This window comes from Lonchura striata, chromosome 29 (assembly GCF_046129695.1).
Source record: "Lonchura striata isolate bLonStr1 chromosome 29, bLonStr1.mat, whole genome shotgun sequence".
Classification (NCBI taxonomy): Eukaryota; Metazoa; Chordata; class Aves; order Passeriformes; family Estrildidae; genus Lonchura; species Lonchura striata.
The window spans coordinates 218652-234752 of record NC_134631.1 but is presented as its reverse complement, the minus strand read 5'-3'; the positions used below and the strand labels follow the sequence as shown (position 1 = coordinate 234752).

The following is a 16101-nucleotide window of genomic DNA, read 5'->3' as shown; positions in this document are numbered from 1 at the left end:
GGGGGATTTTGGGGGATTTTGGGGTGGATTTGGGTGGATTTTGGGGGGATTTGGAGGGGGTTTGGGGAATTTTGGGGGGTTTGGGGGGATTTAGGGATTTTGGGGTGGTCTGGGGGGATTTTGGGGTGGATTTGGGGGGATTTGGGGGGGGGGGAGTTGGGATTTGAGTGGATTTGGGGGAAATTTGGAGGGATTTGGGGGGATTTTGAGGAGATTTGGGGGAATTCTGGGGCATTTTGGGGTGGATATGGGGGGATTTTGGGGTGGATTTGGGGGATTTGGGAGGGATTTGGTTCAGATTTGGGGGATTTTGGGGGGATTTGGGTGATTTGAGGAGATTTTGGGAAGATTCGGGAGGATTTTGAGGGGATTTTTGGGTGATTTGAGGTTTTTGGGGTGGATTTGGGATTTGGGTTTTTTTGGGGGGAATTTTTGGGGGGATTTGGGGGTTTTTTGGGGGGATTTTGGAGGGATTTTGGGTTTTTGGGGTGGATTTGGGATTTGGGGTTTTTTTGGGGGAATTTTTGGGGGGATTTGTAGCTTTTGGGGTGGATTTGGGGTTTTTTTGGGGGGAATTTTTTTGGGGATTTGGGGCTTTTGGGGTGGATTTGGGATTTGGGGTTTTTTGGGGAGAATTTTTGGGGGGATTTGGGGGTTTTTTGGGGGGTCTTTATCCCCTCTGGCCCCCCAGAAACGCGACTTCCCCGAGGGGATCCCCGAGTGCGGGACGGACGCGCTGCGCTTCGCCCTCTGCGCCTACACGGCCCAGGGTACCCAAAACTGCCCAAAATCCACCCAAAACTGCCCCAAAACTGCCCAAAATCCACCCAAAACTGCCCCAAAACACCCCAAAACAGCCCAAAATGCCCCAAAACACGCCAAAATACCCCAAAACAGCCCAAAAACTGCCTGAAACTGCCCCAAAGCAGCCCAAAATCCCCCCAAAACTGCCCCAAAACTGCCCAAAATACTCCAAACACCCCAAAATACCCCAAAACACCCCAAAATAGCCCCAAACGTGCCAAAATGCCCTAAAATACCCCAATATACCCCAAAACAACCCTGAAATACCCCAAAATATCCCATAACACACCAAAATACCCCCAAATACCCCAAAACCCCCCCAAGAAACCCAACACCACCCTAGAACATCCCAAAAAAACCCCAAAACCACCCCAAAAAACCCCCAAATGACCCCAAAAAAACCCCAAAACCACCCCAAAAAAACCCCAAAACCACCCCAAAAAACCCCAAAATCACCATAAAACCACCCAAAACCACCCCAAAACCACCCTGGAACAGCCCCAAACCACCCCGTAACTGCCCCAAAAAACCTCCAAAAAAAACCCAAAATCACCCAAAAAACCCCAAAAAATCCCCAAATCACCCAAAAAACCCCAAAAAAACCCCCAAATCACCCCAAAATCCAGGGCGGGACATCAACCTGGACGTGGGGCGGGTTTTGGGGTACCGGCACTTCTGTAACAAGGTCTGGAACGGGGCTCCAGAGCCACCCCAAAAACCACCCCAAAACACCCGAAACCAGCCCAAAAACCCCAAAATCACCCAAAAAACCCCAAAAAACCCCCAAATCACCCCAAAATCCAGGGCGGGACATCAACCTGGACGTGGGGCGGGTTTTGGGGTACCGGCACTTCTGTAACAAGGTCTGGAACGGGGCTCGCTTCGTGCTGCGGGCGCTGGGCGAGGGGTACCGGCCCCCCCCCGAGGAACAGGTACCCCCGGGACCCCCAAAATACCCCGGGACCCCCCCGGGACCCCCAAAATACCCTGAGACCCCCCCGGGACCCCCAAAATTCCCTGGGACCCCCCCGGGACCCCCAAAATCCCCCGGGACCCCCAAAATCCCCCGGGACCCCAAAATCCCCTGGGACCCCCCCGGGACCCCCAAAATTCCCCTGGGACCCCCCCGGGACCCCCCGGGACCCCAAAATCCCCTGGGACCCCCCCGGGACCCCCCAGAATCCCCTGGGACCCACCCCCGGGACCACCCAAATTCCCCTGGGACCCCCAAATTCCTCCGGGACCCCCCAAAATCCCGTGGGACCCTCCAGGACCCCCCGGGACCCCCAAATATCCCCAGGACCCCCCCAATTCCCCTGAGACCACCCCCCCCCCAAGGCACAGGTACCCCCGGGACCCTCCCGGATCCCCCAAATTCACCTGGGATCCCCCAAAATCCCCTGAGACCCCCTGAGACCCCCCAAATTCCCCCGGGACCCCCTGAGACCCCTGTCCCAAATGTCCCCAATGTCCCCATTGTCCCCGCTGTCCCCAATGTCCCCAATGTCCCCCCAATGTCCCCCCAGTGTCCCCAATGTCCCCCCAATGTCCCCCCAGTGTCCCCCCAGTGTCCCCAATGTCCCCCCAATGTCCCCCAATGTCCCCCAGTGTCCCCAATGTCCCCCAGTGTCCCCAGTGTCCCCCCAATGTCCCCAATGTCCCCCCAATGTCCCCCCAATGTCCCCAATGTCCCCGCTGTCCCCAATGTCCCCAATCCCCCCGCTGTCCCCCCGATGTCCCCAATGTCCCCAATCCCCCCAATGTCCCCAATCCCCCCGCTGTCCCCCCAATGTCCCCTGAGTGCCACCCCGCTGTCCCCAGCTGGCGCGGCGCCGCTCGCTGGCCGAGCTGTCCCCAATGTCCCCAATGTCCCCAATGTCCCAATGTCCCCAATGTCCCCAATGTCCCCACTGTCCCCGCTGTACCCTCAATTTCCCCAATCCCCCCAATCCCCCCAATGTCCCCCAATGTCCCCACTGTCCCCAATGTCCCCAATGTCCCCAATGTCCCCACTGTCCCCAATGTCCCCTGAGTGCCACCCCGCTGTCCCCAGCTGGCGCGGCGCCGCTCGCTGGCCGAGCTGTCCCCCAGTGTCCCCAATCCCCCAATGTCCCCAATGTCCCCCCAATGTCCCCCCGATGTCCCCAATGTCCCCAATCCCCCCAATGTCCCCTGAGTGCCACCCCGCTGTCCCCAGCTGGCGCGGCGCTGCTCGCTGGCCGAGCTGTCCCCAATGTCCCCCCAATGTCCCAATGTCCCCAATGTCCCCACTGTCCCCCCAATCCCCCACTGTCCCCACTGTCCCCAATGTCCCCAATCCCCCCAATGTCCCCCCTGTCCCCGCTGTCCCCAATGTCCCCTGAGTGCCACCCCGCTGTCCCCAGCTGGCGCGGCGCCGCTCGCTGGCCGAGCGCTGGGTGCGCAGCCGCCTGAGCCGCGCCGTGCGCAGCTGCGGGGACGCGCTGGCGGCCTTCGACTTCCCCGGCGCCACCACGGCCGTGCACGGCTTCTGGGTGTACGAGCTGTGCGACGTCTACCTGGTATGGGGACACGGGGGGATTGGGGACACTGGGGACACTGGGGAGACATTGGGGACACTGGGGGCTTTGGGGACACTGGGGGGATTGGGGACATTGGGGACAATGGGGACACTGGGGGATTGGGGACATTGGGGACATTGGGGGACACTGGGGGATTGGGGACATTGGGGACATTGGGGACACTGGGGACACTGGGGGGACACTGGGGACACTGGGGACATTGGGGGACATTGGGGACACTGGGGACACTGGGGACACTGGGGACACTGGGGGGACATTGGGGGCTTTGGGGACATTGGGGGACATTGGGGACACTGGGGACATTGGGGACATTGGGGACACTGGGGACACTGGGGACATGGGGACATTGGGGACATTGGGGACATTGGGGGGATTGGGGACATTGGGGACATTGGGGACATCAGGGGGTTGGTGGGGCCACCACGGCCGTGCACGGCTTCTGGGTGTACGAGCTGTGCGACGTCTACCTGGTATGGGGACACGGGGGGATTGGGGACACTGGGGACACTGGGGGGACATTGGGGACACTGGGGACACTGGGGACACTGGGGACATTGGGGGGACACTGGGGACATTGGGGGGATTGGGGACACTGGGGACATTGGGGACAGTGGGGAGATTGGGGACATTGGGGGACATTGGGGGACGTTGGGGACATTGGGGGGACATTGGGGGGACACTGGGGGGACACTGGGGACACTGGGGGCACTGGGGGACATTGGGGGAACATTGGGGGGATATCGGGGGGACATTGGGGACATTGGGGACATTGGGACATTGGGGACACTGGGGGCACTGGGGGACACTGGGGACATTGGGGGGACACTGGGGACACTGGGGGGACACTGGGGACATTGGGGGGACATTGGGGGGATATCAGGGGGACATTGGGGACATTGTGAACAACAGGGGTTCCCGGGACTGTTTTTGGGGTGGTTTTGGGGTCCCCGGGCTGGTTTCGGGGTCCCTGGGTGTATTTTTGGGGTTGTTTGGGGTCCCCAGGCTGTTTTCGGGGTCCCTGGGTGTATTTTTGGGGTTCTTTTGGGGTCCCCAGGCTGTTTCTGGGGTCCCTGGGTGTATTTTTGGGGCTGTTTTTGGGGTCCCTGGGCTGTTTCGGGGTCCCCAGGCTGTTTTCGGGGTCCCTGGGTGTATTTTTGGGGTTGTTTTGGGGTCCCTGGGTGTATTTTTGGGGCTGTTTTCGGGGTCCCTGAGGCGCCGCCCCCTCCCCAGGAGTGCGTGAAGCCCGTCCTGGCCCGCGGGACCCCCGCCCCACCCGGGGGGGTCCCGGGGGGTCCCGGCGAGGGGGAGGGGCCGGACGGGGCCGGCGATGAAGAGGAGGAGGAGGAGGAGAAAGGTGAGGGGGATTTGGGGGTCCCAGGGGGATTTGGGGGGTCCCAGGGGGGATTTTGGGGGGTCCCAGGGGGGTTTGGGGGTCCCAGGGGGGATTTGGGGGTCCCAGGGGGGTTTGGGGGGTCCCAGGGGGGTTTGGGGGGTCCCAGGGGGGATTTGGGGCAATCCCAGGGGGGTTTGGGGGGTCCCAGGGGGGATTTGGGGGTCCCAGGGGGGTTTGGGGGGTCCCAGGGGGGATTTGGGGGTCCCAGGGGGGTTTGGGGCAATCTCGGGGGGGATTTGGGGGGTCCCAGGGGGGATTTAGGGGGTCCCAGGGGGGATTTTGGGGGGTCCCAGGGGGTTTTGGGGGGTCCCAGGGGGGTTTTGGGGGGTCCCAGGGGGTTTTGGGGGGATTTTGGGGGGTCCCAGGGGGGTTTTGGGGGGTCCCAGGGGGGATTTGGGGGGGATTTTGGGGGTCCCAGTGGGTTTTGGGGGTCCCAGGGGGGATTTGGGGGAGTTTTGGGGGTCCCTGGGGGATTTGGGGGGTCCCAGGGGGGATTTGGGGGGGATTTTGGGGTCCCAGTGGGTTTTTGGGGGTCCCAGGGGGGATTTGGGGGAGTTTTGGGGGTCCCAGGGGGGTTTGGGGGGTCCCAGGGGGGATTTGGGGGGGATTTTGGGGGTCCCAGGGTCTTTTCGGAGTTCCTGGTGGGTTTGGGGTCCCCCGGGGGTTTTTTGGGGCGCTGATCACGATGGTGCCGCCCTCCCTGTCCCCCAGAGGACCCCGAGGGGTTTTTGGGGGATTTTTGGGTGTTTTTGGTGGTTTTTTGGGGGTTCCCGGTGGAATTTTTTGGGTTTTTTGGGTTTTTTCGGGGTTCCTGGTGGGTATTTTTGGGGTTCCCGGTGGGTTTTGGGGTCCCCCGGAGGTTTTTGGGCGCTGATCGCGATGGCGCCGCCCTCCCCGCCGCCCAGGGGACCCCGAGGGGTTTTTGGGGGATTTTTGGTGGTTTTTGGTGGTTTTTTGGTGGTTCCCGTTGGTTTTTGGTCATTTTTGGAGGTTTTCTTGGGGTTCCTGGGGGATTTTTGGGGTCCCCCGGGGGTTTTTTGGGGTGCTGATCGCGATAGCGCCGCCCTCCCCGCCGCCCAGGGGACCCCGAGGGGTTTTTGGGGGATTTTTGGGTGTTTTTGGTGGTTTTTTGGGGTTCCCGATGGGATTTTTTGGGTTTTTTGGTGTTTCTGGGGTTCCCGGTGGGTTTTGGGGTCCCCCGGGGGTTTTTTGGGGTGCTGATCGCGATGGTGCCGCCCTCCCTGTCCCCCAGGGGACCCCGAGGGGTTTTTGGGGAATTTTTGGTGGTTTTTGCTGTTCCCAGCAGGGTTTTGGAGGGTTTTTTTGGGTTTTTTTGGGGTTCCCGGCGGGTTTTGGGGGTCCCCCGGGGGTTTTTTGGGGTGCTGATCGCGATGGTGCCGCCCTCCCCGCCGCCCAGGGGACCCCGAGGGGTTTTTGGGGGATTTTTGGGGGTTTTTGGTGGTTTTTGCTGTTCCCAGGGTGTTTTTTGGTGGTTCCTGGTGGGTTTTTTCGGGGTTCCTGGTGGGTTGGGGGTCCCCCGGGGGTTTTTTGGGGCGCTGATCGCGATGGTGCCGCCCTCCTCGCCGCCCAGGGGACCCGGAGGGTTTTTGGGGAATTTTTGGTTGTTTTGGTGGTTTTTTGGTGGTTCCCGGTGGGATTTTTTGGGTTTTTTTGGTGTTTCTGGGGTTCCCGGTGGGTTTTGGGGTCCCCCGGGGTTTTTTGGGGCGCTGATCGCGATGCTGCCGCCCTCCTCGCCGCCCAGGGGACCCCGAGGCCGCCCGGGCGGCGCTGCTGACGTGCCTGGAGGCCGGGCTGCGGCTCCTGGCGCCCTTCATGCCCTTCCTGGCCGAGGAGCTCTGGCAGCGCCTGCCCCGCGCCCCCCCCGCGCCCCCCAGCGTCAGCCTGGCCCCCTTCCCCGAGCCCCAGCAGGTACGGGGGGTCCTGGAGGGGGTTTGGGGGTCCTGGGGGGGTTTGGGGGGGTCCTGGGGGGGGTTTGGGGGGTCCTGGAGGGGGTTTGGGGGGGTCCTGGAGGGGATTTGGGGGGGTCCTGGGTGGGGTTTGGAGGGTGCTGGGGGGGGTTTGGGGGGTCCTGGGGGGGGTTTGGAGGGTCCTGGGTGGGGTTTGGGGGGGTCCTGGAGGGGATTTGGGGGGTCCTGGGTGGGGTTTGGAGGGTGCTGGGGGGGGTTTGGGGGGTCCTGGGGGGGGTTGGAGGGTCCTGGGTGGGGTTTGGAGGGTCCTGGAGGGGGTTTGGGGGGTCCCGGGGGAGTTTGGGGGGTCCTGGGGGGAGTTTGGGGGTCCCGGGGGGAGTTTGGGGGGTCCTGCGGGGGTTTGGGGGGTCCTGGAGGGGGTTTGGGGGGTCCTGGGGGGGTTTGGGGGTCCTGGGGGGGTTTGGGGGGTCGTGGAGGGAGTTTGGGGGTCCTGGGGGGTTTGGGGGGTCGTGGAGGGAGTTTGGGGGATCCTGGGGGGGTTTGGGGGGTCCTGGAGGGAGTTTGGGGGGTCCTGGAGGGGGTTTGGAGGGTCCTGGGTGGGGTTGGAGGGTGCTGGGGGGGGTTTGGAGGGTCCTGGGTGGGGTTTGGAGGTGCTGGGGGGGGTTTGGGGGGTCCTGGAGGGGGTTTGGGGGGTCCTGGGGGGGTTTGGAGGGTCCTGGGGGGGGTTGGGGGGTCCTGGTGGGGTTTGGAGGGTCCTGGGGGGTTTGGGGGGTCCTGGTGGGGTTTGGAGGGTCCCAGGGGAGTTTGGGGGGATTTAGGGGGTCCCAGGGGGATTTGGGGGTGTCCCATGGGGGGTTTGGGGGATCTGGGTGGTTTTTTGGGGGATCTCTGGGTCCCGGGTGTATTTTGGGGTCCCTGGGTGGTTTCGGGGGAGGATTTTGGGTTCCCCGTGTGTATTTTGGGGGGGGATTTTGGGGTCCCTGGCTGTATTTTGGGGTCCCTGGCTGTATTTTGGGTTCCCCGGGTGTATTTTGGGTTCCCCGTGTGTATTTTGGGTCCCTAGCTGTATTTTGGGGTCCCTGGGTGGTTTAGGGGGAGGATTTTGGGGTCCCTGGCTGTATTTTGGGGTCCCTGACCCGGTGCCCCCCAGTTCTGCTGGCAGGACGACGAGGCCGAGGCCTCCATGGAGTTCGTGCTGGGCATCGCCCGCGCCCTGCGGAGCCTGCGGGCAGCGCACGGCCTGAGCCGCCAGAGACCCCCCTGTGCGCCGCCGGGGGGCTCCGGGGGGTTTGGGGGGCTGGGGGGTTCAAATGGGGGTTTGGGGGGCTGGGGGGTTCCAGTGGGGGCTGGGGGGGTTCAAAGGGGGGTTTGGGGGGTTCCAATGGGGGTTTGGGGGGTTCAAATGGGGGTTTGGGGGGGCTGGGGGGTTCCAGTGGGGGCTGGGGGGGTTCCAATGGGGGTTTGGGGGCTGGAATGGGGGTTTGGGGGGGCTGGGGGGGTTCCAATGGGGCTGGGGGGGTTCAAAGGGGGGCTGGGGGGGTTCCAATGGGGGCTGGGGGGGTTCCATGGGGGCTGGGGGGTTCCAATGGGGGTTTGGGGGCTGGAATGGGGGTTTGGGGGGGTTTGGGGGGTTCCAAGGGGGGCTTGGGGGGTTCAAATGGGGGTTTGGGGGGTTCCAGTGGGGGTTTTGGGGGGCTGGGGGGGTTCAAATGGGGGTTTGGGAGGTTCCAGTGGGGTTTGGGGGGCTTCAAATGGGGGTTTGGGGGTCCTGGGGGGCTGGAATGGGGGTTTGGGGGCTCCAATGGGGGTTTGGGGGGGCCGGGGGGGGGTTTTGGGGGGCTCCAATGGGGGTTTGGGGGGCTTTGGGGGGTTCAAGTGGGGGTTTGGGGGGTCCTGGGGGGGTCAAATGGGGGCTTGGGGGGCTCAAATTGGGGTTGGGGGGGTTTGGGGGGCTCACATGGGGATCTGGGGGGGCTTTGGGATGTAATGGGGTCCTGGGGGGTCTCTGGGGGTGTCTCTGGGTGATTTTGGGGGTCTCTGGGTGCTGTTTTAGGGGTCTCTGGGTGATTTTGGGGCTGTTTTTGGGGGTCCCTGGGGGTCTCTGGGTGCTGTTTTCGGGGGTCCCACCCTGATCCCCCTCTCTGCCCCCCAGGTTTCCTGCAGTGTCCTGACCCAGTCTGGGGGTCCCGTGCCCAGAGTTGGGGGGGGTCCCTGGGGGTCTCTGAGTGTACTTTGGGGGTCTCTGGGGGTCTCTGGGTGTTTTTGGGGGTCCCTGGGGGTCTCTGGGTGTACTTTGGGGGTCTCTGGGGGGGTCTCTGGGTGTTTTTGGGGCTCTCTGGGTGTACTTTGGGGGTCCCTGGGGGTCTCTGGGTGATTTTGGGGCTGTTTTCGGGGGTCTCTGGGTGTTTTTGGGGCTGTTTTCGGGGGTCCCACCCTGACCCCCCCCCTCTCTGCCCCCAGGTTTCCTGCAGTGTCCTGACCCAGTTTGGGGTCCCGTGCCCGGCGCTGGGGGGGGTCCCTGGGGGTCTCTGGGTGCTGTTTTCGGGGGTCTCTGGGTGATTTTGGGGCTGTTTTCGGGGGTCCCACCCTGACCCCCCCCCTCTCTGCCCCCCAGGTTTCCTGCAGTGTCCTGACCCAGTTTGGGGGTCCCGTGCCCGGCGCTGGGGGGGGCTGCTGCGCGTTTTGGGGGGGTGGGCTCGGTGCGGCTGCTGGGGGGTCCCAGGAGCCCCCCCGGGGCTGCGCCGTGGCCGTGGCCTCCGAGCGCTGCACCGTGCACCTGAGGCTGCAGGTGGGCCGGGGGGCTTCGGGGGGATTTTGGGGGGATCTGGGGGGCTTTGGGGGGCTCTGGGTGTTTATATGGGGGGGTTTTTGGGGGGTTTTTGGGGGTCTCTGGGGTGATTTGGGGGCCTCGGGGGGTTTTGGGGGGCTTTGGGGGCTCTGGGGGCTCTGGGTGTTTATACGGGGGTCTTTGGGGGGTTTTGGGGGGCTTTGGGGGTCTTTGGGGTGCTTCTGGGGGTCTATGGGGGGATTTGGGGGCTCTGGGGGGATTTGGGGGCTCTGGGGGGATTTTGGGGGGCTCTGGGGGGTCTGGGTGTTTACACGGGGGGGCTTTGGGGGGTTTTGGGGGTTTTTGGGGGTCTTTGGGGTGGTTCTGGGGTCTATAGGGGGATTTGGGGGTCTCGGGGGGGCTTTGGGGGGGTCTGGGGGGCTCTGGGGTGGTTTTAGGGGTTTCGGGGAGGTTTTTGGGGGTTCTGGGGGGTGCTTGAGGGGGCTGGGGGGCTGGGTGTTTATTCGGGGGGACTTTGGGGGGCTTTGGGGGTCCCTGCGGGTCCCGGTCTGATTTTGGGGGTCTCTGGGGGTCTCGGGGGGTCCTGGTCTGATTTTGGGGGTCCTGGTCTGATTTTGGGGGTCTCTTTGGGGGTCCCAGGGCCTGGTGGACCCCCCCTCGGAGCTGGCCCGTTTGGGGGCGCGGCGCCGGGAGCTGGGGGGTCTCTGGGGGTCTCTGGGGATCCCAGTCTGATTTGGGGGTCCCGGTCTGATTTTGGGGGTCCCGGTCTGATTTTGGGGGTCTCTCGGGGTCCCAGGGCCTGGTGGACCCCCCCTCGGAGCTGGCCCGTTTGGGGGCGCGGCGCCGGGAGCTGGGGGGTCCCTGGGGGTCTCTGGGGATCCCAGTCTGATTTTGGGGGTCTCTGGGGATCCCAGTCTGATTTTGGGGGTCTCTCGGGGGTCCCAGGGCCTCGTGGACCCCCCTCGGAGCTGGCCCGTTTGGGGGCGCGCGCCGGGAGCTGGGGGGGCCCTGGAGCGGCTCCGCGAGCGCCGGGGGGCCCCGGGTACCCCCAGAAGGTGCCCCCCGAGGTGCAGGAGGCCGACGGCGCCAAGGTGAGAGCGGGGGGGGGTCCCTGGGGGGATTTGGGGGGGTTTGGGGGGTCCCTGGGGGTCTTGGGGGGTCCCTGGGGGGGTTTGGGGGGTCCATGGGGGATTTGGGGGTCCCTGGGGGGTCTTGGGGGGTCCCTGGGGGGTTTGGGGGGTCCCTGGGGGGGTTTGGAGGGTCCCTGGGGGGATTTGGGGGTCCCTGGGGGGGTTGGGGGGTCCATGGGGGGATTTGGGGGTCCCTGGGGGTCCCTGGGGGGGTTTGGGGGGTCCCTGGGGGGATTTGGGGGGTCCGTGGGGGGTTTTGGGGGGTCCTGGGTGGGGTTTGGGGGTCCCTGGGGGGTTTGGGGGTCCCTGGGGGGGTTTGGGGGGTCCTGGGGGGGTTTTGGGGGTCCCTGGGGGGTCCCTGGGGGGGTTTGGGGGTCCATGGGGGGGTTGGGGGGTTTTGGGGGGTTAGGGGAATTTTGGGGGCATTTTGGGGGGTTTGGGGTCTCGGGGGGGGTTGGGGGGGTTTTGGGGAATTTTGAGAATTTTAGGGGGTTTTGGGGGGTTTGGGGCAGTTTTTGGAGGAGCTCAGAGGAGTTTCGGGGTGACTTGGGGGGGGTTTGGGGGTCTCCGGGGGGTTTTTGGGGAATTTGGGGGGATTTTGGGGGGGTTTGGGGGTCTCGGGGGGGGGGGGGTTTGGGGAATTTTGGGGGGCTTTGGGGCAGTTTTTGGGGGAGCTCAGGGGAGTTTTGGGGGGACTTGGGGGGGTTTTGGCATCTCAGGGTGGATTTTGGGGATTTTTGGGGGTCTCAGGGTGGATTTTGGGGATTTTCGGGGCAGTTTTGAGGGATTTTGGTGCTCTCAGGGGTCATTTTGGGGATTTTTGGAGCTCTTGGGGTGGATTTTGGGAATTTTTGGTGCTCTCGGGGTGGATTTTGGGGATTTTTGGGGCAGTTTTGGTGCTCTCAGGGTGGATTTTGGGCAGTTTCGGGGGGGTTTTGGGGTCTCAGGGTGGATTTGGGGATTTTTTGGGGGTCTCGGGGTGGATTTGGGGATTTTTTGGGGTCTCGGGGTGGATTTTGGGGATTTTTTGGGGGTCCCATCCCGTGTCCCCCCCCCCAGCTGGCCCAGCTGGAGTCGGAGCTGCAGAAAGTTCTGGAAGCCGAGGAGCTGATGCGGAAAATGCTGTGACCCCTCCCCCCCTCCCCTCCCCCCTCGGGACCCCTCCCCAAATAAAGGCGCTGCTGCCCCGCCCCTGGGCGTGGTTAATCAATGAGGGGGCGTGGCCTCCTTTGGCCACGCCCCTCGTGGAAATTTTGGGGGGTGGGCTTGGAGGGGTGATGGGGGAGGGTCTTGGGGGGTTTTTGGGGGTCCCTGGGGGGGGGGGAGTTTGGGGTTTCAAGGGGGATTTTGGGGTCCTGGGAGGTTTTTGGGGGTCCCGGAGGGGATTTGAGGGTCCCAGGGGGAAATTTGGGGGTCCCAGGGGGAAATTTGGGGGTCCTGGGGGGTTTTTGGGGGTCCTGGGGGGTTTTTGGGGGTCCTGGGGGATTTTGGGGGGTCCCAGGGGAGGTTTTGGGGACCTTTTTGGGGTGGGGCCTTGATCTGTGGGCGTGGCCGTCATGACCACGCCCCTTTCCCCCTCCCCAAATTTTTTATCCCCTCCCCATTTATTTTCCCTAACGATGCGCACGGAACCGATTAAAAAAAAACCTTTTTAATTTAATTACCGACCTCGGTAATGAGCAACTCTCTCTCCGCGCGTGGGGGGAGGGGCGGGGGGCTCGTGCGGGGTGGGGGAGGGGCGGGGGAGGGGTCACAGCGCCCAGGGCAGGCGGAAGGCCTGGGGGGGAGGGGCGTGCAGTGCGAGGCCTCGAAGTTCTGCAGGTGCCGCTGGGCCTGGGGGCGGGGCGGGGGCGTGGTCAGCCCCGGGACACGCCCCCGGACACGCCCACCCGGGATAGGCCACGCCCACCCCCTTCAGGCCACGCCCACCACACCCAGGCACACCCTGGCCACGCCCCCAGACTAAGCCACACCCACCCAGGGCAGGCCACGCCCACCCCAAGCTACGCCCACCCGGGCTCGGCCACGCCCACCCCGGGATAAGCCACACCCATCCCTTTCAAGCCACGCCCACCCCATTCAGGCCACGCCCACCACAAGCTTAGCCCATCTGGGCTCGGCCACGCCCACCCGGGATAAGCCACGCCCCCATGTCAGACCATGCACACCCACGTCAGGCCACGCCTACCCCGTCCAGACCACACCCCCATGTCAGGCCACGCCCACCCAGGCCAGGCCACGCCCACCCTGGCCAGACCACTCCCCATGTCAGGCCACGCCCACCCAGGCCAGGCCACGCCCGCCCAGGTCAGACCACGCACACCCAGGCCAGACCACGCCCACCCAGGCCAGGCCACGCCCCCATGCCAGGCCACGCCCCCTCACCAGGTAGAGCGCCAGCTGGCGGCGCTGGGCGGGGCTCAGCTCCTCACCTGCAAAGGGGGCGGGGCTAAGTCAGGAGGGGCCACGCCCTGATTGCGATTGGCTGTTCTGGCCACGCCCTAAACACACCCTGACCACGCCCTAAACCACACCCTGACCACGCCCTAAACCACACCCTGACCACGCCCCAAACCACACCCTGACCACACCCTAAAGAACACACTGACCACGCTCCAAACCACACCCCAAACCACGTCCCAAACCACACCCCAAACCACACCCTGACCACGCCCTAAATCACACCCAAACCACTCCCTGACCACACCCTGACCACGCCCAAAACCACACTGACCACGCCCCAAACCACGCAAAGACCACGCCCAAAACCACGCCCTGACCACGCCCCAAACCACCCCAGACCACGCCCTAAATTACACCTAAACCACGCCCCTGACCACGCCCTGACCACGCCCCAAACCACGCCCTGACCACGCCCCAAACCACACCCTGACCACGCCCCAAACCACACCATGGCCACGCCCCAGACCACACCCCAAACAACACCCCAAACCACACCCTGACCACGCCCTGACCACACCCCAAACCACACTGACCACACCCTGACCATGCCCCCTGACCACACCCTGACCACGCCCCAAACCACACCCTGACCACGCCCCAAACCACGCCCTGACCACGCCCCAAACCACGCCCCAAACCGCCCCCGCCCCGCCCACCCATGGCCCAGGGGAAGGGGGGCGGCGCTGGCCGGCGAAGGCCTCGAGCAGCTCCCGGCAGCGGCGCTCGTCCGGGCGGCAGCGGCGCAGCAGCGAGCCTGCGGAATGGGGTTAGAGATTAAAATATTGCCAGGGAAAATGGAAATATTGCAGGGAAAATGGAAATATGGGCAGGGAAAATGGAAATATGGGAGGGAAAATTGAAATAGGGGCAGGGAAAATGGAAATATGGGAGGGAAAATGGAAATATGGGCAGGGAAAATGGAAATATGGGCAGGGAAAACGGAAATATAGGGAGAGAAAATGGAAATATGGCAGGGAAAATGGAAATAGGGGAGGGAAAATGGAAATATGGGAGGGAAAATGGAAATATGGACGGAAAATGGAAATATGGGCAGGGAAAATGGAAATAGGGGAGGGAAAATGGAAATATGGGCAGGGAAAATGGAAATAGGGGAGGGAAAATGGAAATATGGGCAGGGAAAATGGAAATATGGGGAGTTAAAAAAATCCAAATAGGGGAGTTAAAATCCAAATAAGGGAGGGAAAATCCACATAGGGGAGTTAAAATCCAAATATCGGAGTTAAAATCAAAATATGGGGGTGGGGAGAAGAAAAATGTAGTTAAAATTAAAATTTTGGGGAGGGGGAAAGGAAAAATGGGAGTTAAAATATGGGGAGGGGGACACAAAAGTGGGGAGAGGAACCCAAAAACTGAGAATTACAAACAAAAAACGGGGATTTGGAACCAAAAATGGGGAGTGGGACACGAAAATTCAGAATTAAAATCAAAAAAAGGGGATTGGAACCCAAAAAACCCAGAATTTGGGGGGTCAGACCCGAATTCGGGGGTCACAGCTGGAATTTCAGGGGTCCCACCCCAATTTTGGGGGGGGTCCCACCCCAATTTTGGGGGTCCCACTCCAATTTTGGGGGTCCCACACTGATTTTGAGGGTTCCCACCCCAATTTTGGGGTCACTCACCACCGATTTTGGGGTCACTCACCCCGATTTTGGGGTCCCACCCCGATTTTGGGGTCACTCACCCTCCTCCTCGGGGGTCGCCGCCTCCAGCCACTCCCGCACCGCCTCCAGCCCCTCCCCCACCACGATTTTGGGGTACCTGGGGGGAATCGGGGGGTCAGAGCCCCAAAAACCTCCAGGGACCCCCAAAATACACCTGGGACCCCCAAAAACCTCCAGGGACCCCCAAAATACACCTGGGACCCCCAAAAACCTCCAGGGACCCCCTAAAGGCCACCTGGGACCCCCAAAACCCCCCCAGACCCCCCAAATCCCCTCCAAACCCCCCCAGGACCGCAAAACCCCCCCAGGAACCCCAAATCCACCTGGGGACCCCCAAAATCCCCCCTAGAGCCCCAAAACCCCCCAGGACCCCCAAACTCCCCCCAGTGCTCCCTCAAACTCCCCCCAGACCCCCCAAATCCCCCCAAGCCCCCCCAGGACCCCAAAACCCCACCAGGGACCCCCCAAACCCCCCAGGACCCCCAAATCCCCCCAAGCCCCCCCCAGGAACCCCAAAAACCCACCTGGGACCCCCCAAAGCCCCCCAGGACCCCCAAATCCCCTCCAAACCGCCCCAGGAACCCTAAAAACCCCCCAGGGACCCCCCAAACCCCCCAGGACCCCCAAATCCTCCCCAAGCCCCCCCCAGGAACCCCAAAAACCTACCTGGGACCCCCAAAGCCCCCCCAGGACCCGCAAATCCCCCCAAGCCCCCCCCAGGAACCCCAAAAACCCACCTGGGACCCCCAAAGCCCCCTCAGGACCCCCAAATCCTCCCCCAGAGCCCCCAAATCCCCTCTAAACCCCCCCAGGGACCCCCAAACTCCCCCCCAGACTCCCCAAATCCCCTCCAAACCCCCCCCAGGAACCCCAAAACCCCCCCAGGGACCCCCCAAACCCCCCCAGGACCCCCAAATCCCCCCCAAGCCCCCCCAGGAACCCCAAAACCCCACCTGGGACCCCCCAAGCCCCCCAGGACCCCCAAATCCCCCCCAAACCCCCCCAGGAACCCCAAAAACCCACCTGGGACCCCCAAATCCCCCCCAAACCCCCCAGGACCCCCAAATCCCCCCAAGCCCCCCAGGACCCCCAAATCCCCCCAAATCCCCCCCAGGAACCCCTAAAGCCCACCTGGGACCCCCAAGCCCCCCCAGGACCCCCAAATCCCCCCCAAGCCCCCCCAGGACCCCCAAATCCCCCCCACCCACCGGTGCTGCAGCAGTTTCAGCAGGAGGTCGTTGCCGCGGTTGGAGGCGACGTCATCGGGGACCCTGCGGGGTTTTGGGGGTCCCAGGTGGGTTTTGGGGTCCCGGGTGGGTTTTGGGGGTCCCCAGAAGAGTTTGGGGGTCCCT

At 63.4% G+C, this 16101-nt stretch overlaps 1 protein-coding gene and 1 non-coding gene across 2 annotated transcripts in view; one reads left to right on the top strand and one right to left on the bottom strand.

The window, feature by feature from the left end:
* Positions 1–11794, top strand: part of VARS1 (valyl-tRNA synthetase 1) — a 39747-nt gene extending 27953 nt beyond the window's left edge. Inside the window, exons 24-34 of the mRNA XM_077788915.1 lie at positions 692–770; positions 1609–1736; positions 3189–3344; positions 4596–4620; positions 6521–6687; positions 7837–7973; positions 8740–8749; positions 9301–9474; positions 10114–10174; positions 10420–10565; positions 11664–11794. Coding sequence (XP_077645041.1) covers positions 692–770; positions 1609–1736; positions 3189–3344; positions 4596–4620; positions 6521–6687; positions 7837–7973; positions 8740–8749; positions 9301–9474; positions 10114–10174; positions 10420–10565; positions 11664–11732 — 1152 coding nt within the window. The 3' untranslated portion in view covers positions 11733–11794. The remainder of the gene's footprint in view (positions 1–691; positions 771–1608; positions 1737–3188; positions 3345–4595; positions 4621–6520; positions 6688–7836; positions 7974–8739; positions 8750–9300; positions 9475–10113; positions 10175–10419; positions 10566–11663) is intronic.
* A 567-nt stretch (positions 11795–12361) lies between these two features.
* LOC110473356 (uncharacterized) lies at positions 12362–16023 on the bottom strand. The gene is made up of 5 exons (XR_013341237.1): positions 15958–16023; positions 14770–14846; positions 13724–13821; positions 12990–13036; positions 12362–12437 (listed from the first exon to the last, which is right to left on the bottom strand). It is a non-coding gene; the product is annotated as an uncharacterized LOC110473356 (transcript).
* Positions 16024–16101: the final 78 nt, after the last annotated feature.